The 22,479-nt window shown below is 53.5% G+C and overlaps 1 protein-coding gene across 1 annotated transcript; it reads right to left on the bottom strand.

Moving 5' to 3' along the window:
- Nucleotides 1–250: 250 nt before the first annotated feature.
- WNT9B (Wnt family member 9B) lies at nt 251–20,906 on the bottom strand. The gene is made up of 4 exons (XM_027080412.1): nt 20,806–20,906; nt 3,512–3,768; nt 1,602–1,867; nt 251–724 (listed from the first exon to the last, which is right to left on the bottom strand). The coding sequence occupies exons 1-4, from the start codon at nt 20,883–20,885 to the stop codon at nt 251–253; spliced, it is 1,077 nt and encodes a 358-aa protein (XP_026936213.1). The 5' UTR covers nt 20,886–20,906.
- Between the last annotated feature and the right edge of the window lie 1,573 nt (nt 20,907–22,479).

Below are 22,479 nucleotides of genomic sequence, written 5' to 3'. Positions count from 1 at the left end.
CCCGCTCCAAGTCCTCAACAAGGCTGGGGACCCTTGGGTTCAGGGGTGGGGCTCCCACCTTTCGAGTTGAGGGAGGGGAAGGCTGATGGGACCCAGTGGGGAGAGGAACACATGTGCACTCACGTGGGTAAGTGCATGCACGCTGCATGCACCTGCCCAGGGGGGCTGGCTGGACATCTGGGTGGCCTCGAGGTGGCCCGGTGCCATGCGAGGTCCTGGCAGAGTCCAGCTGCCACACTGGGCAGGGGGCCTAATGCTTACAGGTGTACACAAGCTCCTCCTGCACGCACTGCTGGCACTCCACGTAGCAACACCACTGCACCTGGCAGTGGCAGGAGAAGGCCACCAGGCGGCTCTGGGTGTCATAGCCCCGCCCGCAGCACAGGCTGCTGCAGCTGGCCTCCCGGGAGCACACCCTGCCCGCTGTGCCGGGCGAGTACTTGCTGGGCCGGCAGAAGCTGGGTGAGTCCTCCATGTAGACCAGGTCCCCGGGCCGTGGGGCCGGGCCCCTGGTGGAGCTGCCTGCTCTGGCCGGTGCCCACAGCTCCAGGCGGCCCAAGGCCTCGTTGGTGGCGCTGGACACCTTGACGGCTGAGTCGTGGCGCAGCTTTAACACCTGGCCTGTCTCGCGGAACGGGGAGAGCTGCTTCCAGCAGGTACGCACGGCGCAGGAGCCCGACACGCCGTGGCACTTACACGTGGTCCTGAGGCCACTCTTCACGGCCTGCGAGGAGAGGCGGAAGGGAGGCGTGGTCAGAGACCCAGGCCCACAGACCCCAGAGTACCAACCCTGGCTGGGAAGCAACAGGAGGATGGGAAAGAGACAGGGGAAGGTCCCCATGGGGGGTGCAGATAAGACTCTAGCTGGCCCACGTGGCACCTTAGTGAAAACTAGCTCTAGGCGCCCCTTCCTCTGGGCAGAGACGGTCCTCACATCTTGGTGAGAGCAGTGTGGGCCGGATGTTAGCCCCAGCTCCTCCCCTGGCCCAAAGTCCTTGTGGAGCAGACAGCTTGCACAACTGAACACAGCAGCCCTGGTTTACACAAACTCAGTGATAAGGAAACAGAACACAGAACTCAATTTCTTAAAGAAATGGAGGCCTAGCCTCTCCCAGCTTTCTGGTCCGAGTAGACCTAGATACTTTTTACCCTCCCGCCCTCCCACTACTGTGTGACCTCAGCCAAGTTCCTTCCCCTCTCTGGGCCTCCTCTGTCTTCCCATCTGTAAAATGGAGAAGGGACAGGGGTTGTACCAGATCAGTTTTCAAACGACCTTGGCTTCTAGGACCTCCAGGAAGGCCAGTGCTTGGAATGGAGACCCTTCTCCAAACACGTTTCTGCCTCACCAAGGCCCCATCCTGAGCCAAGCTCCCACCTGCTGCCCAGCCGACAGTGACGCCCAGGATCCTTCCCTACTTCCTGGTACCTGGTAATGGTCCAGAATGGATGCCCAAGGAATGTTGGTTGCAAGGATGAGGTTCATCCTGGGCCAGCTCTGTGCGTGTGCTGGGGGCAGGGCGGATAATGGCCTCCTAGAGACCTCGCTCCCCAGCCCTGCACTCTGGCTGGGAAGGGCTTGGGTCACCCGGGAACGTGCTCACCTTGATGCCCACGTGGGTGTTGTGGGCATCTACCCGTGCCCGCAGGTCTTTGCTTCCTCTCTTGGGCCCCAGGAAGTTGTTCAGGAATTTGGTGCTGTACTTGAGGTTGTCGCCGCACACACCCCACTGCCAGGCCTGCCGGCTCTCCAGGCCCGGAGAGTCATCACAGGTGCAACGCTCCATGCGCCCGGCGCTGCAGGCCCGGGCCAGAGTGTGCGTGAGGGCGGCCGAGGACACCGCGTACAGGAAGGCCGTCTCCTTGAAACCTGGGCCGGGCCCCGGGGGGATCGGGAGGGAGGAGGAGAGTGGGCTCAGGGGCTGTCTGCTGCCCTCTGAGGATACAGTGGGTGGTGGGGCCACTGTGGCGAGCAGGATGAAGGGCCTGTGAACCTGAGGGCACAGCTCAGGGCAGCCTCCCTGTCACCTGCCCTTTAAACTCAGCATGCAAGTTGCTGTTTAAATGGAACTTCCAATTCCCAAGGGAGTGTGTGCCCAGGTTCTAAGGGCAGCAGGACAGGGGCTTCTCCTTCTACTAAACAGGTGAGAACACAGATGCAGAGAGAAGTGACACGGGCATCTGGCGAGTGGCGAAGTGGGTTAAACCATTGATCTTGACTCCAAGCTGATGTGTGAGCAAGTTGGACACCCCGTTTCTGAGCCCCTGATCCTCTGAAATATGCTTCCTGATGCCTCCCAATGTCACCCTCTGCTACCTACTGGGGAGTAGACCCAATGACTGAGTGACCTCGGGTCTCCCACCTGACTGGTCCCAAACCAACCATCCACCCACTTCCAGGATGATCACAACGCTTGCACTATGGGGTGCAGCCCAGAGCTGGCCTCCCCGTGAGCTCACTACCTTCTACCTGCTCTCTGATATACCTGGGGTGCTTGTGGCACTGAGGTGGGGGGGCATCAGCTCTGCCCAGACGCTCCCAGCCACGGGGAACAGTTGCCTGAAAGGGGGTGGGCTGCTCTGATGCACCATCGCTCCCTTTTTTGTCAAAAGCCCACTGATGCTTGGTGATAGTCACAGGATGACCTTTCCCCCACTTGGGCTGAATGCTTTCTGAGGGAAGATGGGGTCTTGTTCGGCTCCGTATCTCCAGCACCCAGCACAGTGCCTGGCTCACTGAGAGCCTCACCAGATGCTTAGTGAAATGATGGCCAAGTGGAGACATGGGGCGGGCAGGGAGGGAGGGAGGGAGCGTGGGAATGGAAGGGAGGGAGGGAGGGAGCGTGGGCATGGAAGGGAGGGAGGGAGGGAGCGTGGGAATGGAAGGGAGGGAGGGAAGCATGGACTGATGCTTATGATCAACAAAGAAGCAGGTGAGTCAATGAACAAATGAAGTCTGTTGTTGGCCTGTGTCATGTCACTTGGCCAGCTATTAACTGCCATTCCTCCTTATCTGCTCTCATACCTTTGTGAGTGTGAGTGTGTGTGAGTGTGTGTGTGTGAGTGTGCGTGTGAGTGTGAGAGTGTGTGAGTGTGTGAGTGTGTGAGTGTGAGTGTGTGTGTGTATGGAGGCTGAGGGAAGGGACTGGGGGACCACCCATCTCATCTGTGGGCTCTTCCAGGAATGGGTTGTGCGCCTCCTCTCCTCTCTTGTGTCCTCCTTGCTCCCCTGCCCCCGCCAAACAGGGAAAAGCTAGGCCTCATTAGCTCCAGGACCCTTCTTACTCAGGACTGCGCTGGGCTCGTAAGGGCAACGTGGTCTTGGGAATGTTGGAGTGGGAAAGGCAGCCTCCTCCTCACCAACCCTCCTCCCTCCCAGCCCTCCTCCCCCCAGCCCTCCTCCCCCCAGCCCTCCTCCCTCCCAGCCCTCCTCCCCCCAGCCCTCCTCCCTCCCAGCCCGCCTCCCCCCAGCCCGCCTCCTCCCAGCCCGCCTCCTCCCAGCCCGCCTCCCTACCTCTCTTGAGCAGCCCCGTCCTCCCCTCTAGGCTGCAGTTCCAGCGCTCATGCCGGAACTGGAACTGGCACTCGAGCAGGCTGAGGTGTGCGGCATCCTGCAGGGTCTCAGCCAGGCCTGGCTCCCGCCGGCAGAGCTGCTTCTGCCGGCGGGACAGCTTCAAGAGGTCACACTGCTTCAGGTGGGCCCCACCCTGTGCTGGGGCAGGGGCGGTGCCCAGACCCGGGAAGGGTGTCAGGACCTCCCGCCCGGTTAGGCTAGAGGGGGCAAGAGAGAAGGGAGACCAGTGACCCTTGGGTCGTGACAGGGGAGGAGGAAGGACGACAATCCCTAAGAATGTGGGGCAGGTGAGTGGAAGGGCCTTCCTGGGGGCTGCACTGTTCGCCCTTCTAGGAGGGAGGCTGGCCCCATGGGGTCACACCCCCACTTTACAGAGCAGGAAACCAAGGTGCTTATAACAAGAGCTAGTGCAAGATCTCAAACCCAAGTCTTCCAGAAGCCAAAGTCTCTGCTCTTCTTACCCACCTTATTCCCCAAACTTGCCCAATCAGAAAAATCATCTGAGGTGCTTATTAAAAATACAGATATCCAGGATCTATACTTAGCAATTCTGCTTCTCTTGGTCTGGAATAGGACCTGGGAATCTGTATATTTTCCACATTCCCTGGGCAGCTTTGGGGATCAAACATTGCACATAGCATTGGCTGCTGCCTGGCTTGTATGTTCCTAAGAGGGGCAGGCAGAGGGATGTCGACAGTAAGAAGACGTCCAGCCAATTTCCCTGGTATTCCTCTCTCCCTTACATTAGGTTGTTGCCCTAGTAATGCCATGCCAACCTAACTTGTTTCCATAATCCCCAGAGAGATCTTTAACCATCTGGCCACTCCATGCCTGTTACAAAAAGATACTTAGGGAATACCTGAATGGATGGAAAGGTGGAAGGATGGAGAGATGAAGGGAGGAAGGAAGGATGGGTGGATGGACTGACAGGTGGATGAAGATGAAGGAAGTATATTTTCATCAGGCCACCAGCTCCAGACTCTTTGCTCTACTATATCTGAAGTCCACGGATGCTGACGTCAGGCTGCCACGTTCCAGTGGCCCGTCACTTCCTAGCTGTGTAACCTAGAAGCACTGATTTTCTCCTCTGGAAAATGGAAAGTGTGATCCTCGCTACCTCCTGGGGCTGCTGGGAGGATTATTTGAAAAGTTACTAACCACAGGGCCTGGGACTTGCTGTTTCACTTTCCTGCTAGCTGGAGTTTCTCAAAACTCTTTCCTCTTGCAAGATGTTTTACTCTCTAAGCTGGGCAGAGTCTTCCCTTTGTACAGATAAGGAAACAAAGGTTTTACAAAGAGGCAGTGACTAACTTGAGTCTTACAGCAGATCAGCAGCAAGGTGGGGACTACAGTGATTTTTTTTTTTTTTTTTTTGGCTGTGCCCCGCGGCATCATAGTTCCCCCACCATGGATCGAACCCATGCCCTCTGGACTACACATAGAGCTCACCCTCCCTCCGCCCAGAAGCGGTCCATGAGATGTTTCTCCCAGTTCAAAATATATGCTGTCCTGTACCCTGGCGGCCCTCGGAGCGGGTGAAATATACATCATTCCGGCACCCAGGCTGGAGGAAGCAGCCCCTTTCTGGAATTTGCTGGCCTTGTGGCCGTGGTAAAAGATCAAAGGTGGAACGAGGCGATGGCTCTTAAAGCTCCTGCTTGGATGGGGCCCTTGTCACTTGTGTGGCCAGGTCTGGGCTGCACCCCATCGTGCTCAAGAGCCCCCAGCCAAGGCAAGCCCTGTGGCCAAGCCCTGAGTGGTCAGAGAGGCGCACATCCCACAGAGCCAAGGGCGCGGCTCTCCTGTTTGGAGCCACCTGCCCCAGCCAGGACATCTGGCTGGATGCCACACCTTCCCCGTCCACCCCAGGGAGGGTGTGGGTCCTGGCCGGGTCCCAGCTGCCCCCAGAAAGTGCCCGTAGATCCCAAATCCATCAGGTGCAGCCAACCCAGTGTGGAGCAAATCTCGGAAACCCCCGAGCAGAGACAGATGCTATCGGGCTCCTCCTGGCCCAGCCTGGCCCTGGGCTCCCCTCCCAGACAGGGTGAGGGCAGGGACCCGTTAATCATTAATCTGGGGGCAAATGGGTAAATTTCCAGTCCACCAGGTCTACACCCAAACCCCTCCCTGCAGTCTGGCAGGAAACCCTTAGAGCTTGACCCTTGGCAGGTCCAGAGCAGAACCCAATGTCAACTCCAGCCCAGGAGACCCCACCCTGACTGACTTCCGGTGTGGAGGGCAGCTTGGGGGCTGCAGGAGCAAAGCGTGCAGCAGCCATCTAGCCCCTCAAATGTCTTCCTCCCCACACCAGGGACTGGTGTGAGGGGCAACTTCTGTTCATGCAGTTCTTGTGTTTCCCTTGTAGTAGTGATTAACAGATGAGAGAACGAGCAGGGAATGATGGGAATTTTGGCCAACAGGACAGCAGATCCTTCAAGGATCAAATTCCATTATAAGAACAATAGCTATTATTTTTATATCATTATAGCTATATTATATAATATATAATGTATAATTTATATTCTATTATATAATATTATCTACCACGGGGTTTTTTTTGGCCATGCCATGTGGCTTGTGGGGTCTTAATCCCCTGACCAGGGATTGAACCCAGGCCCAACAGTGAAAGTGCCAAGTCTTAACCACTGGACCATCAGGGAACTCCCTTAGCTACCACATTCTGAGTGCTTATTACTAAGCCCTTTAAATTACTCTTTCAGACACCTGTTGGGTTGGCTGCCTACCTGTTCCTTCTATCTACATGGTTACCCTGTCAGCCATTTTATACCATATGATCTTGCTGCTCTGGCCTGCTGATTGGACCACTGAGGATCACATGACCCAGGCTGGGCCAATCAGTTCTTTCTCTGGGAATTTGGAATTTGACTTAAGAGAGCATACATTTGCTCTCTCTCTTTCTTTGACTTAAGACAGCATACAGTTGTTTTCTCTTTCTTTGGGCTTGTAACTCAAGAGATAGAAAGCTGGTCCAAAGAGAGAGAAAAAGAGTGAACCAAACCCATAGAGAGGAACAGAGGTGAAAATGGGAGGGAGAATTGGGGAAGCTTTTCAGCCCCTGGCCCCAGAGTCTCCCTGTGGTCATCTCTGTTCTTACTTGAGACACTCCTATCTGTAGAACAATGTCAAGGCTGAGAGTCAGTTTGTCTAATTAAGGGTGCCGTCCCTGGTCACCACCTTCTGACAGCTGTGGAGTACCAGCACACCCTACGCTGCACTTGTGAGCCAGGCTCGGCAAACACATTTTCCTCCCATCAACAGGCCACTGTTTTTTTAATTTCGTGTAATAGACCCTGTGATTGATGGCCCCAGGAGTCCAGTATAAAGTCGGTTAATTTTATTAGCAGTAATGACACTTAGTAGCGATTAATGGTCAGGAAAGGCAGCCAACCGCACAGGAGCTTCAGGCCATACTGGGCCCTGGTCTGCCCAGGGCTGCTCTCCAAAAAGGCCCCCTCACACTGCCTCAGGGGCCCCCATAGGACCTAGGAAGACAACCGAGAGACATACCAGGACCCAGTTTCCCTTTCATTTGTTTTCTATGTTGCACTCTGGGACCACTTTTTCTTTGAAGAAATAGTGGCAGGACATCAAACTTAGAAAATACCTCAACTGATTTCCTTAAACAGTGCTAGTAAATGCTCTGACACATGCCCTGTGGCTGCCATGGCATCTGCTAGAGACGGTTTCTTCTTGGACCTCAGAAGAATTCTAGGTGTTGCAGGTTCCAATCTGTTCCGGGGTCCGTGGGCATGATCCGTTCCCATTGAAGAAATCATTCTATCTGGCACTCCAAGCCTGAGAACCCCACCCACCAAGCCCTTCTGCAAAAATCTCTACATGTTAGTTGCATCTTGAGGGTAAGATGTACAACCAGAGAAGATCGAGTGAGCTTTGTTGAGCCTAAGGTAATCCAGACAAAATCTGGGGTTTTAATGAAGACACCTCCCCATGGTCAGGTGGGACTCTATCAGTCAAGCAAGCGAGCGCTGTTCTGGACTGAAGAGCAGAGGACAAATAACCTGTAAACTTGCTGATTACCCTTCTGGGCTGAGGGATAAGAGCACCTGCAGGCTCCTGCCTGACTCAAGTGCCCCTGAGCCACCTGGGACCAACCCTTCCCCATCAGTTGCACCTGCTTTGGCCCAGCTGGTCTGTCTCCCCCATTCCTGTTTCCTGTCGGGCTCTCCCAGGTTGACTTCCAGCCTCTTTTGTCCCATTAGGAAAGCAACCACCCCACGTGACCGGCTCCATTCGCCTCCCTTCTTTGCCCCCAGCCTGTGCCCCTCTGTCCTTTGCACCCTCAGCCCATGGCCCTTGGTGGTCAGGTCGATAAGACTGGAAGCCCCCACCCTCACACAATGAGATGCCTTTGGCTTTGACCCCAGAGCCTCCTCAGCCACTTCCCAGGCCACCACATCTCCCTCCAAAGTGGGAAAGTCAAGGGTGCCCCTCCAGACTTCATCTCACATCCCGCGCCCCCAGACCCCCTCTGTCCATGCCTGGTCTTTCCCGCCCATGCCTTCTTTCACCCTGCGCAAGGCTCACACCATCCAGTTTTGGCTAAAGCTGCCCCATCTGGGATGACCTTGAAGGAAGCAAAAGTAGGTTCTCCCAGGCTTTGGGGAAGCCTCCCAGGAGACTGCTTTGGTCTATGGTCAACAGGACACCAGGGACCAGCGAACCCCTGAGCAGAACTAGAGTTCACCCTGGAATGATCACCCAGCACTTGCTAGAGTGTGGGGACCAAAGGACCTCAGGCCCCCAAGGCTGTTCTGGCCTGGGTAGTCTGGTCCCAGGTCTGCCCTCACTCACTGGTGACCCCAGGGATGTCCACTCACCCCCTGAGCTCATTCTATCTAACAAATACACCTTGACTAGTGGGAGAGCATGACTGGAGCCTCAGTTCAAATCCCACCTCCGCCTCTTACTAGCTGTTCTACCTTGGGCAAGGCACTTCACCTCTCTGTGCCTGATCTGTGAAATGCAGATAATCACAGGACCTGTTTCACATGCTTGTTGTGAGGATTAAATGAATGAACATCTGTAGAGCTCTTAGAACAGTATCTGGCACACGGTAAGCTCCAGGTAAGTGTCATTCTTAAGCATCTACTACGTGCCAGGTGCTGTGCTGGGTGCTGGGACACACACTCATAACCTCAAGGAGCTCACAGTCTGGAGGGAACTTGGCTGGATTCAGAGCACTGCAAACTCTCCCCAGACCCCAAGGGGCAGGGAAGGAGAAGGCTCTGAACCAGCCCAAGTCCCAGAGGAACAATAGCTGCTCAGGGACCTGGATCAGATCTCCTAACACCATCTGGGTAAGACCCTGACCTCAGCCAGTCCCCTCCTGCCTGCAGTGGGAGGCCCCGGGTGGAGAGGTGGCTGAAGGAAGCTCTTGGGAGCTCTCTGGAGAAGGCTCGGCAGGTGTAGAGCACTTCCCATCACCTGGGGGTGCCCAGGCTCTGTTCTCCCACCCCCACCCCCATCCCTGTTTCTGCTCGAGAGGGTCTGATGGTTCCAGAGGAGACCGCCCCTGGGATGTGGGTGGGTGAGCAGGTGGGTGGCACAGGACAAGACTGGCGGTTCCCAGGACACCAGGTAATGCCAGCCTGTCTGGACACTTAGCTGGAGGGACCAGGAGCTGTTCCTGGCACCAGGGCTGGTGCCAACTGCAGGCAGCTACCTGGGAACCAGGAAAGCCTTGCCCTGCCTGGAGCATTGGCCTTGGCCCCGCAAAACCCTATTAGATGCTCCGATAACAGGCTTCCTCCGCTGCAGGGCCATTTGCATGGTAAGTGCACCTTTTGTGCTTTCATCTCAAATATCTCAGCCCACCTCTCCCGCCCTCACTAAATCCCCCTACACACACACACACACCACACACACACACACTCACACTCACACTGACACTTACACTCCCCACCCCCACCTGCCCTCTCCAGTCCCCACCTCTTCCCAGCAGGGGAGAGTTAGTGAGGACAGTGTCTGGCCCAGGAAAAGAGGGCACATGGCTCCGGGCAGTCCTTCTTCAGACAGGGGGCCCCCTCCACATCCCTGGCTCCTCTCCCCTCCTCCCGTCATCTGAGGGGCCCCGAGGTTTACTCTGCTGAGAAGCACATCCCTCTCTCCATCCTTCAGACTCCTCTCTCCTTGACAAGACTCACTGTCACCTCATACGTCCTCCATGAGGATGTCCTTACTGAGCAGTCTTAATGGCAAATTTGGCAGGTACCGTTTCCCACTTTTCCTCCAACTCCCCCTCCCCCATCCCTTCACTCACTCTTTTATTTAAATATCAATATTGAGCATCAGCTTCAGGCCACAGAAGACCAAAACAAACCAGACTGCTCACTACATCCCTGTCTGGGTCTCAGCCTTCCTTTCCTCCCCACCTCTTAGCCTCAGAACCCACCTTGAGGACTGAATCAGCACACCTCCCCGCCCCCCACCAGCCCACCCCTGGCTCAGAGAGAAAAGAGACTGGCCCAGCTGTGGGCTTTATCTCTCCCAGAACAGCTCCACTTCCTGTTTTGCAGCCGCCCACTGGGCTGCCTGCTGAGGATGGCATCGTGGAGACGGGTGCGCAGGAGCTAAGTGGGCAGCAAGCAGGCCGCCCAAGGCTTGCTTTGCATCTCAACAATCTCGGGTATTTAGAGCCTGGCTGGTGCAACATCTGTGGAGGAAATGCTTCCCCCTTCCTCCTCCTGTCTTCCTGCCACTCCGCTCAGGCTCAGGCTGAAGCTGAGGAGGGGAAGTCTGTCCCTGGCATGGATGGATCAGGTGGCACAGTGACCATGGAGGGTACCAAAGTCACTCCTGTGCAAAGGAAGCCCTCCCCTTCACAAGTCTGGGATGATAAGCATCTCCCCCACTTCCCTGGCTGGGTCCAAATGTACACCACTTGGATCATTATATTCTAGGGCTGGGGAAACCCTTCAGGATCACCCAGTCCAGATGTTTTGCCCTGATGGCTTCTGGGAGGTACCCCAGAGGCTTCTGCAGTGCAGGCAGGAAGGCAAGAGGTTTGCCAAGTATGCAAGTCTCTGCTTTGATCTGTCTGGTGCCCTGGAAGTTCATGTAAGATTCTTGTCCAAGATGATCCACTGAGTTAGTGGCAGGGCTGGGGCTGCACCCCCGGTCTCCCGATTGCTTCCATCAATATTGGCGGTCTCTGCTTTCAGTTTTAATGTAACACTTCAGGGAAGCAAAAGCAGCCTTCACCATGGTAAATGTCTACGGTGATCGGAACGCAAGGCTGGTAGGACTGAAGGGAAGGAAGGCTGGTCAGGACTCCTCTGGCCCCCTGAGCAGCTGAAAGGAGAGAGGACCCTGGTCTAAAACTCAGTTTCTTTTCAGCCAAGAGTCAGAAATAAAGCTTGGAGCAGTGGGCTGCCAATTCATATTGAAGTGTGAGAGTCTGATATAATAATGCCAGTACCTGAGAACATACTTTGCTAGACAGAGGAAGCTCAAAGGAGAGAGTGTGGGATCAGAGAAGAGAAGAGAAGAGAAGAGAAGAGAGAAAGGGGAAGTCTGGGGTGAGGAAAGGAAGGGGAGGAGAGGAGGGAGGCTGGAAGCCTTAAGATAAGCTTCCCCAGCTTCTTGGGTTCACAGGCCCAGCCCTGACCCAGGGGAGGAGTCATTTAGGGGACACAGCATGGGGACGGCAGGGAAAGGCAAGTAGTCGCTGAGTCCGTATCATCTTGGGGCAGCCAACACCCACACCCAGCTCTGCCCCGACCATGGGATCCTGGCTCATGGGCTGGCCAACTTTGGCCAAGTTTTTTTTTTTTTTTTTTTTTTTAGCGGTACGCGGGCCTCTCACTGTTGTGGCCTCTCCCATTGCGGAGCACAGGGTCTGGACGCGCAGGGCTCACGGGCCCAGCCGCTCCACGGCATGTGGGATCTTCCCGGACCGGGGCACAAACCCGTGTCCCCTGCATCGGCAGGCGGACTCTCAACCACTGTGCCACCAGGGAAGCCCTGGCCGAGTTTTTTTAACCATGATAAGTTGACCAACTAACCAGCTTGGCAGTCTCTTGGGTGGTCACCCTTATCCCTGTGGACAGGCAGGCTCAGGCTGGGCTGTGGGCCCTGGGAGGGCCTGGCCCCTGGTGAATGCCTTGTGTGTGATCACCCTGTGATGTGGACAATTCCACTGTTTACATATGCTCTCGGAGGAGATGTCCCATGCTGCAGATTCCATTTGTCCTCCTGCAGGTCCCAGGGATGGCTCATGTCCCTCCACACCCCTCCCCTCAGCCCTAAGGATAGCAGGAACCTCCAGCCTGGTCAAGGAGCCACTCCCTGAGTATGCCTAGTGAGGGCCCGAGTGGTCAGGACAGCCCCAGGGTATAGACGGAGTTATAAATGGCTTCCCTGAGAATACAGCAGGGTCCTCCAGAGCAGGACCAGGACAACTTCCCACCTTGGAATCTCCTGGATGCAGAGCCAACCAGGGTTGTAGCAAAGGGCCCCTCCCCTCATGCCAGGCCATGCTCTTCCTTGTCTTCCTGCCATGGCTAACTCAGTCCAACCTCCATGCCTTTCGTCATGCTGTAATTGCTACCTGGGTTGCCTTTCCCAGTCTAAAAGCCCTCGTGGATCCCCTGGACTCTTATAACCACAGCCTTTTTCAACACTTGACTCAAAAATGCAGGGAATGGGAAAGGTGATCCTGAGGCCCTATTCAGCTCTAGTAGCCTAAGATGCTTGTCTGCCTCTTCCAGGAAGTCCTCCTTACTTGCCAGCCCCATCCCACTCTAACCATCCAACTTCTCTGTCTTCTCCCAGTTTTTCGGATGTAGTACCATTAGTTCTGCACGGCTCACTTATTTTCTTCCTCCTCAGGGCTGTATAGACAGTCTCTCCAAATAGGCCGTAACCCCCTTGGCAGAGGTCCTGGTTTCTCATCCCCTGAGGCACCCCCATCCCCAACCCAGGCACCTGCTGACTGCATACATCCCTCAGGTGCTAACTGCCAGGCAGAGTATAGCTCCAGGCTCTCCCTCAGTCCCCTCCACTCCCAGGTCCAAACCACTGGCCTCCCTGCCGTCTCACTCCCAGGCTGCAGGGGTTACCTAATATCCCCCAACCTCACCACCAAACCTTCCCAAGCTCAAGCCTCGAAGGCTCTGGAAGGGCGTGGCTCTGGAGGGGCGTGGCTCTGGATGGGCGTGGCTCTGGAGGGGTGTGGCTCTGGAGAAGCTTCCCTGTGGCCATGCCTGCCCCAGCCCTCAAACTGGGATCTGGACCGACCCAGATCTCAGGGCAGTCTGGCCTTGGTCAGTCAGACCCTGACTCCTCTGACCAGCTTAGCCCCTATGGGGACAGGGAGAGCCAGGCTGCTTCCCTCTGAACCCCAGTTTCTGAGGATAAGCTGTGCTTGGGCAGCCAGAGCCTCCCTCTGATACACAGTGAGAACTCGGTCCAGGTCTTTCTTTAAATCTCAATGTACCCAACCTCTCGCGATGACACGTGACAGGTTCACAAAATTTTATCCAAGATTCTGGACTCCAGAAATCTCCGACAACTACAATTTTGGGGTACAGTTGTGGCGAACTCATATGGCAGCAAGACTTGACCTGAACCAAAGTGAGAATATTTATGGTCTATATTTATCCCAACACGTAGATGTTTTTCCTGCAAAAATAATCGTGTCCGATTACTGGGGGCTGCCCTATACCTTGCTAGGGATATGATGTTATACGTGGTATGCGTATTGTATTATCTTGCTAAAATTTGAAAACTCCTGAAATCTGAAACACATCTGGCCTCAAAGGGATTGTCACTATGGGGAAAGCAGACCTTCTCTGCTCTTGCCCTAAAACTAGTCTCTTTGGAATTTCCAAGACAGACTGAACATGGTGGTTTGATTTTCTCTTGATTCTTTGAGACTCTTCACCCTCTCTCTTCAGTCTCTCCAGTGAGAGGGTCTGGGCTTGAGGTGTCTGCCCCACCCCCAGCTCATCTCTGCTGCCCCCAGGATTCCCATGGAAGGCCAGGTGTGGTTGACTTCCAGAGTCTGTTGGGGGCTAGTGCCTGCTCTCTGCTTTGCTTCCCATTCCTATGCTGACAGAGGCCGGGTCGTGGCCAAGCAGCATGTGCCTGAGAGGGCCATGCAGAAAGAGCAAACATGATGGGGCAGAGAGGGAGGTTCTGGGGGCAAGGAAGGGTCAGCAAAAGGGAGAGGGGACTGCCCACCCTGACACTCACTGTGGACCAGGAAGCAATGCTAGGGACCGTGGGTGGAGTCAACCAACAACAGGGCCCCAAGACTTCCGCTTAAAGGGCTCTATGCACGAATCGGAGACGTGAGCACATAAAAAATTAGGTAACAAACCAAGAGTTGAAGACATGCAGTGCGAGAGATACCTACGACGTACGCCAAGTGAGAGATGTAGGCTACGGGGTGGAGGGCTCAGAGGGTCAGAGCTGCCCAGGGGAAGGCAGGCCTCAGCTGGTAGTCAACAGGCGCAGGAGGCAGGGTTGAAGAGGTTGGCTCCGGGTTCTGACAGACTAGAATTCAAATCTAGGTGCTGCCCGCCACTGGCTTTGTGACTGTGGGCAAGGCACTTGGCCTCTCTGAGCTTCCCCCCACGCCCCCACTCACCTGTAAATGAGGATAATTCCACCAGCATTTATCTCCTGGGATGTCACAATGGTTAAATGAGATTATGCACATAAAGGGCTGAGTATAGGAAGGATTCAAATTATATAACGACTGGATAAAGATGAAGAGAGGAAGGAACAGATGTCAAAAAGATACTCCTTAACCTGGGATGCTCTAAGACGGGCCACTAGATTTCCTGGACTCCATACATGTGGAGAGCATTTCAGCACTTTTATATACATAAAACCCTCAGGGCTTCCCTGGTGGCGCAGTGGTTGAGAGTCCGCCTGCCGATGCAGGGGACACGGGTTCGTGCCCGGGTCTGGGAAGATCCCACATGCCGCAGAGCGCCTGGGCCCGTGAGCCATGGCCGCTGAGCCTGCGCGTCCGGAGCCTGTGCTCCGCAACGGGAGAGGCCGCAGCAGTGACAGGCCCGCATACCGCCAAAAAAAAAAAAAAAAAAACTAAGGAAAACTGAATAAACGATGGACTTTAAAAAAAAAAAAAAAAAAAACCCTCATAACGACCCTACAAGGTAAGGATAAGCCCATTTTATAGATGGGAAAACTGAGGTCAGAGCAGTTAACTGACTTGCTCTGGGTCACAACTAGTAAGTGGTTGGCTGGAGGATTTGAACTCGATCTGTGTGATTACAAGTCCAGTGCTCCTTACACTATAGCAGGGCATTAGGCTGGCTCCCATCCTGCTCAGGCTGATGCCAGGGTGAGGGTCTCCCTCACAGCACCTGGCCCACCTCCTCCTGAGCCCAACTTCTACCTAAGCACACAAGCCTAAAGGCACCAGGACCTCTCTTCCTTAGGAGATTCCAGCCCAGGTGTCCCCCAGACCCCTTGCTTCTCTCTCTTCTGTTTCCTCCCCAGTCAGCCTCAGAAACTCCACCACCGTCCACTGAGGAGGCTGGTTTGACCCCAGCTCTAGAGCCCAGCTCCTCATGGGTTACAGCTGAGCCCAGAGAGAAGCTAGCCTAAATTCCTTCCCCCAATACAATGATTCTTATCAGTGATGTTTGGCTTGCAATCTACCACCCCAAAGCAGTGAAATTTCTTTTACCCTTTCTTCCCTCCAACCGTGTTTTTCTCAGGGCCCAGTCAATTCCTAAAACTGTTTTTAAAAAAACATCCAAATACATAAAACACTTAGGAATAATTTTTTAAATGTTTGCAAGACCTATACACTGAAAATTACAAAACACTGCTGAAAGAAATCTTAAAAGCCCCCAAAAGAGAGATATGGGCAGTTTATAAACCTGAAGACTCAATATTGTTAGAATGCCAATCATCTATACGTTGATTTATAGATGCAATGCAATCCCAGTCAAAATCCCAGCAGTCCTTCCTGCAGATATTGACAAGTTGATACTAAAATTTATGTGAAAATACAAAGGATCTAGAGTAGCCAAAACAATTTTGAAAAAGGACAGAACTTATAGTACTTGGTTTCAAGACTTACCATACAGCTACAGTGATCAAGACTGTGGCATTGGCCTAAAGATACACTTATGGAATAGAATAGAGAGTCCAGAAATAAGCCCTCATATATTGGGTCAATTAATTTGCAACAAAGATGACGATGAAAAAAGGATCATCTTCTTGACAAATGGTGCTGGAACAAGTGGATATCTACATGGAAAACAATAAACTTCAACATTTACCTCACACCATCCACAAATATTAACCCCAAAAGAATCATAGATCCGAGTGTAAAAGCTAAAACTAGGAAGTTTCTAGAAGAAAACATAGGAGGAAATCTTTGCAGCCTCTAATAGGCAGAGATTTCTTGGACGAGACACACAGAAAGCACAAACCATACAAGAAAAAGTTCAAAAGTTGCACTTCATCACAATTAAAGTCTTCTGTTCTTCATAAGATAACAATAAGAAAATGAAAAGGCAAGCTACAGACAGGGAAAAAATATTGCCAATACTTTCTGACAAAGGACTTATATCCAAAACATGTAAAGAACTCTTACAACTCAATAAGACAAATAACCCAATGAAAAAGACATTCAAATGACAATACAATCCAAATATCCAGTCCTAGATATGTATTCAAGAGAAATAAAAACATATGCCCACAAAAAGGGATGTACATGAATGTTCACAGCAGCTTTATTTGGAATAGCCCCAAACTGGAAATGATCCAAATGTCCATCAACTGGTGAATGAATAAACAAATTGCAGTACATCCATGCAGTGGAATACTACTCAGCAGGAAAAAAGGAATGTGCTACTGATACATGCAGCAACATGGATGAATCTCAAAAAATTATTTTGAGCAAAAGAATTCATACACAAAAGGCTATATACCATATGATTCCATTTATATGAAACTCTACAATGGGCAAAACTAAAGTGACAGAAAGCGGGGAAGTGGTGACGGGGGCGGCTGGTGGGAGAGTGTTGACTGCAAAGGAGCACAAGGGATCCTTTGGGATGATGGCACTGTTCCATATAGCAATTGTGGTGGTGGTTACACAGGGTATACATTTGTTAAAACCCAAACCGGGGGGGCTTCCCTGGTGGCGCAGTGGTTGAGAGTCCACCTGCCGATGCAGGGGACATGGGTTCGTGCCCCGGTCTGGGAGGATCCCACGTGCCGTGGAGCGGCTGGGCCCGTGAGCCATGGCCGCTGAGCCTGCGCGTCCAGAACCTGTGCTCCGCAACGGGAGAGGCCGCAACAGTGAGAGCCGCGCGTACCGCAAAAAAAAACCCAAACCATGCACTTAGAATACATGCATTTTATTGCATGTAATGTTGATTTGGAAAAAAAAATTAAGGTTGTGTTTTGCTTCTTCACAATGATGAAACTTCCACAACCCAAGAAGATGGTTAGAACCCTAGCAACCAACAAGAGTGAGCCTGTACTGAGCACTTAGTATGTGCCAGGCACCCTACCAGGCCCTTTCATTCGTTGTCTGAATTAAGCCTCACACCAGCCTTTAGGATGGGTATTATCATCACCCAAAGCTCAGACAGGTTAAGACATGTGCCTGGAGTCACACAGCTAGCAAGAGGCAAAACCAGGATTCAAACTAAGTTCTAGATGACTCAAAAGCCTGTGCTTTCATAAACGGATGTGTACCATCCCTAGATAGGAAAGAAACCCAAACAGGGCAGAGGTCACACATTTAAAAAGCACCACCAAAGTCAACTACTATTTTAAAAGCTGCATCCGCAGGAACTATTTCTAGATACAAAATTCACTGAGATGACTTTTGACAAGGCCTAACATACACCCAGCTCATCACATAATACAGTGAGTGTTCATTTATAAAACACCACAGAACTTAAGATTTGCAGAATTCCCAAGCCATTTGAGCCAAGACATGAGCTCGTGAGTAATCCTAGACTTCCAAGCCAGGACCAGCTGGTTAGGGAACATTAGGACCTCCAGATGCTAAAGACCTTGAAGGCAAGTGACTCGATCGTGGACAACACTGAGAGTGGTCCAGAGCCAGGACAAACTTGGTCCACCTTCCATCCCACTGTCATCGTGCCATCCTCTGGGAGCCCACCTGATACCCGAGCAGGGCTCAGTGCATCCTATCTCACTGCTGAGGACAGAGGAGAATGCTGTGACCTCACCCATCCCACTACAGCCAAGAATCTGACAGATTTAACCAAGTAGGGGAGGGGGCAACCCTCTACCTCCTCACCCTCTGCAGCTCCTTTGCAGCTGCAGCTCTCCTGGGTGACCACACAGTATTAGCTCTAGTGGCTAATACTCTCTGTAGAACAAAGAGTCCAGATTGGCGGCAGGACCTGGTTTCTATCCTGCCTCTCCCACTAGCTTGCTGTGCGACATAGCGTGAGTCACTGAAACTTTCTCACCCTCAGTTTCCTTTTGGGAACTATTTACACCCATCCTGTATACCTCAAGAATGGGTCTGAGGATCAGATGGCAGAGGGGCTGAACAAGAAAATTATTTGTAAACTGCAATACTAGTTACGTTATTATCGGCATCACCAGAATTAGGTGCTAGGCTCAAGCAAAAGCACCAGAAGCAGTTGCTGGCTCACTGATTCGGGGATGACGGTTCCTTCATCTGAAAAATAGGAATAATAATACATGACCTGCTTGAAGCAGGGAGTTAGACTAGAGAAACTTTGGGGGTCACTTCCAACTCTAAAGCCTGATTCTATGATCTTAAAAACCCCAAGAAGATTGGCCTCACCTGCTCTCCTGATGTCTGAATTTTCTTTTATCAGGATGCCAAAACACTTGATCTTATAATCAGAAATGAGACTTCAGATGCAAATGACCTAGAGGGGGGAGAAGCACATTGCCTCACATTCTCACTACAGTGTTATAGATTCCTTCCAGAGAGCGAATTCGGATAGTACGATGGAAAACCTGGCCTAACTGAGTCGTGAAAGGGCTTCCTCAGTGAGAATTCGGGCTGCATCCTGTCTGTTCTCTGAGACCAAACACAACAGCACAAAACCCCAGTTTTAGCTTATTCTCTGAACATTTTTCCTCCTCCCCAGACTGGGGTGGTGGTGGCTTGAGTGTGTTTTGCCAGCTCTGTCCAGGGGGGCTCACGACTTGGAAGAGGTTCCCTCTCAGCCCCAACCCATGCCTGATCCACCATCTCCCTTTTCATTTCCAAGACTGCCCCCTTGCTCACGGCCCTCAAATTCTAAACCTGTGCACTGCCACAAACTCCTTTCCCTTCCAACCACACCAGGCTGGGTGGTTCCAGCTTCCTGGAGCCCCTCTCCTCCCATCTCATCTGGCCCTTGCCCCATCCTCAACCTCCAAACCCAAGCAAACACAAGGATTGTGAAAATGAGCTGATATCCAAGAGGATGCAGGCACCATTTGTCCACACCCCTCTCCTGCCCCCACTCTCCATTCCAGCTCAGAAACCCCTGCTGGGGCTGGAATATCAAGACACTGTATCTCCTTAATAATTAGTAACATTAGTTGAGCATTTACTATGTGCCAGACCCTGTTCTAAGTGCTTTACATGTACTAACTCACATGATCCTCATATGAAATAAGCACTATTATTCTCATTTTAAGGATAAGAAACTGAGGTACAGAAAGGTTAAGTGACTTGGCCAAGAACACACAGCTAGCAAGCAGATGGATTGGGGATTGAGCCCAGAGTCTGTGCCCTATAACCATTTTATCCTGTCTGCTGAGGCAGGAGCAGTGCCTTTTCAAGACTGAAATCATTGGGAAACAAACATGAATGCACAGTGCTCTTGAAGTGGATAGAGAGGCTCAGTCATATCAAGTTTAGCCCCTTCTCTGTACAAAAGGGAACAATGAGGCCAGAGACTAAGTGATCTTCCCAAGTCACCAGCAAGCTGAGCCCTGAGCTAGGGTCTGGGCTGATGCCACCCGCTATATATTTCAGGAGCGGCCACTGCCCACAGCCAAGGCATGTTTTAACCAGGGGTCATGACCTGGAAATTAGCCCACAGCCCTTATTCCAGCCTGTGCAGGACCTCTCAGACCCTTATTCGCCCCCTCCCTGCCAGGTCCTTAAGAGCAGTCTCTGGCAGGTCACTTGCTTGGTGGTTTATGTTTTTTGGTTTTTGTTTGTTGGTTTTTGCCTTTGCTGGGGTCAGACTGTAAACCTCATCTTGATTTGGGGTGAGGATCACAAAAAGTGCCATGATTTAAAGTAAGAGACTGTATATATTTAGAACAGGCTTTGGGTGGAGGTCAGGAAAGTCCCTTCACACCCACGACCCCATCTCCCACCCCAAGTCCCTGTAATTCAGGGTCAGAGAAGGAGGGACAATTGCCCTGTAACTTGCTCTCCAAACACTGCCCACTCCCACCCATTCTCTCCCCAGTTGTCACCCCCAACTCTGACCCTCCTTTTCCAATCATGTATACCGCCTCCCCTCTTACTCTCTTCGTCATTCTCCTGAGAAGTCACCCGACGCCAGGTCTGAGATTTGGTTGGGTTTCCCCCACAGACGGTTCCCTCCCGCTCTCCAGCTGACACTCCCCACGGTCCGCAGGTTCCCCCATCCCTCTTGGATCAGCGCGATCCCCTCCCCCAGCCTCGGTAAAAACCCACCCCACCCATCCAGCCAGCCCACCGGGTCTCCGCTCTGCGGGGCGAAGGCAGAGGGTCGGGAGGGAGCCCCAGGCAAGGACGGATGGCTGGACAGAGCCCAGGATTGGGGCGGACAGGGCACCGAGTGAGGATCCGAGAGGGCATCCGAGCGCGGGAGGGACGCCTTGGACAGGCAGGGACAGGGAGCCCCGGGGAGGACGGGGACAAGGTGCGAAACGCCTGCAGAGTCCGGGAGCTTGGGTGGGGGTCTGAGACCCGGCCGAGTGGGCGGGATGAGGTCTCGGACAGGACAGGGTGAGAAGAGCGGCGGTGAAGGGGACCAGAGCTCGGACGCTAAAAGGTGGGATCCGGGTCCGAGTCGGGGAAGCCAGAGAAGGAGTTCTGGGCGCGAACTCCGACCCCGAGATGGGGCTGGGTATCACCGGGGCTAAGGTCTGAGTTCGAGATCCTGCCGGGGCCAGGGCCAGCGGAAGGGAAAAGTTGGCCTTGCTGCAGCGGGAGGAGGGGAAGGCAGGCGGGCCGGGGCGCGGCGGGCACTGACCCGAAGTAGGCGGCGGCGGCGGCGGCGGGCAGCGCCAGCAGGCAGAGCGCGGCCAGGGCCAGCGCGGGCGGGGGGCGCATGATGCCGGCGGCGCGGCGTCCTGTCGCATCTCCTCGCGCCGCTCCGCGCTAGCAGCGTCGCCACCAGCCGCCCGCGGGGCTTTAAACCCCGGAGGGGCGGAGCGGGCGGGCGGACAGGAGCGGTGCTGGCTGCGCACCCCCGCAGGCGGCGAGCCCCCCGCCTCATTGGCCCCGCCGGCTTGCCCCGCCCCGTCGCGGGTGGGGCCACCGCCCCGGGTCCGCCCCCGCCCCGCCCCCAGCTCCCGCGCCCACCCTCCCCAGGTGAGAGCTCACCTGACGCGGTGCGGGCCTGGAGACGCGGCGGCTGAACGTGAAGGTCCCGCGCCTGGAGAGGCGAAGATGGGGGTACGAGCCGGGGACCAGGGAGTTTTTGCCCCTCCGGGCGGGGTGGAGGCACACGCAGGATACCTTCCCCCAAAGAACAAGGGGGCGTAGAAGGAGGGAGGCGCCTGGAGTCTGAGCAGAAGTAGTGTCTCGTCCGCTCTCTAGACGGGCCGGTGCGGGTCCCTCTGCCCAGGCTCCACGACTCCGAAGGCAGGGCCGGCTGTGGATGCAGAGCCGCTCTTCCAGAGCAGGAGAAATGCACGTCTAACGGCAAAGGGAGTCCTGGTTGGGGCGGGGGGGTCCCTTGGTCAGAGCGGAGTGGGGAAAAGGGAGCCCAGTTTCTAAACAGGAGACTGTCAGGGAGGACGTCTCAGTGAGCATTTGCTGATGTTCATGGAACAAAAATGCAGATCCTCTGGTCAGTGGGGGCAGGCCGAGCCAGGATGGGGGTGGGAGAGGAACCTGCTTTCTTCCAAAGAGTGTAGACGCCAGAACTTCTGTCAGACAGGGTGGAGATGTCCAGTGTTGGGCCATAAAGCTCTGTCTTGCTTATTCTTTTTTAAAGTTTAACCCCAATTCCTGCAGCGAAGGTGCAGTGATCAAGGCAGTGTGTGGCACCCATCTAGGATGGAGGCATACAACAAATGGCCCAAGCAAGATTTAATGTTTTTGAGAGTCTTGAACACTGGGTCAAATCAAGCAAAACAAAATAGAACTTGCACTGAATGTCAAGATCTGCATGTAAAGTTTCCAAAAAATCAACCATGCATGCAGAACATCAGGTGACAGTGACCTTGGCTTTGTGAACACAAAGGCGCTGGGAGACTGGTGGGAAGACGGGAGCTGCAATATTAACAGAGGAAGCCCCCAGCCATAGTGAGCCTCTCTGGGCTCAGTTCCCCTGTCCAATGAGGGGAGTGAGTAGCTAATGAATGATCTTTAACAACTCTGACAGCGATATCGCATCTCATGGTTCTGTTTATTGAGGCACACGGTCCAGTGTGGTGGCCAGAGACATGAATTCAAATCATGTAAATTATGAACCTCAGATGTGAAATGGGGGTGACGATAAATATCTCACAGGATTTTTGTGCAAATAAGAGTGATGCCATGGGAGTTCCCTGGAGGTCCAGTGGTTAGGACTCCATGCTTTCACTGCCAAGGGCGCAGGTTCAATCCCTGGTCGGGGAACTAAAATCCTGCAAGCAGCGTGGTACGGCCAAAAAAGAAAAAAAAAAAGAGTGATGCCAAATGCCTAGCAGGTGCTGGC

This window comes from Aethalodelphis obliquidens, unplaced genomic scaffold, assembly GCF_003676395.1.
Source record: "Aethalodelphis obliquidens isolate GAN/ISIS:26980383/991018 unplaced genomic scaffold, ASM367639v1 scaffold44, whole genome shotgun sequence".
Taxonomy (NCBI): domain Eukaryota; kingdom Metazoa; phylum Chordata; class Mammalia; order Artiodactyla; family Delphinidae; genus Aethalodelphis; species Aethalodelphis obliquidens.
Note: the sequence above shows the minus strand (reverse complement) of the source record. Positions and strands in the feature narration are given on the sequence as shown.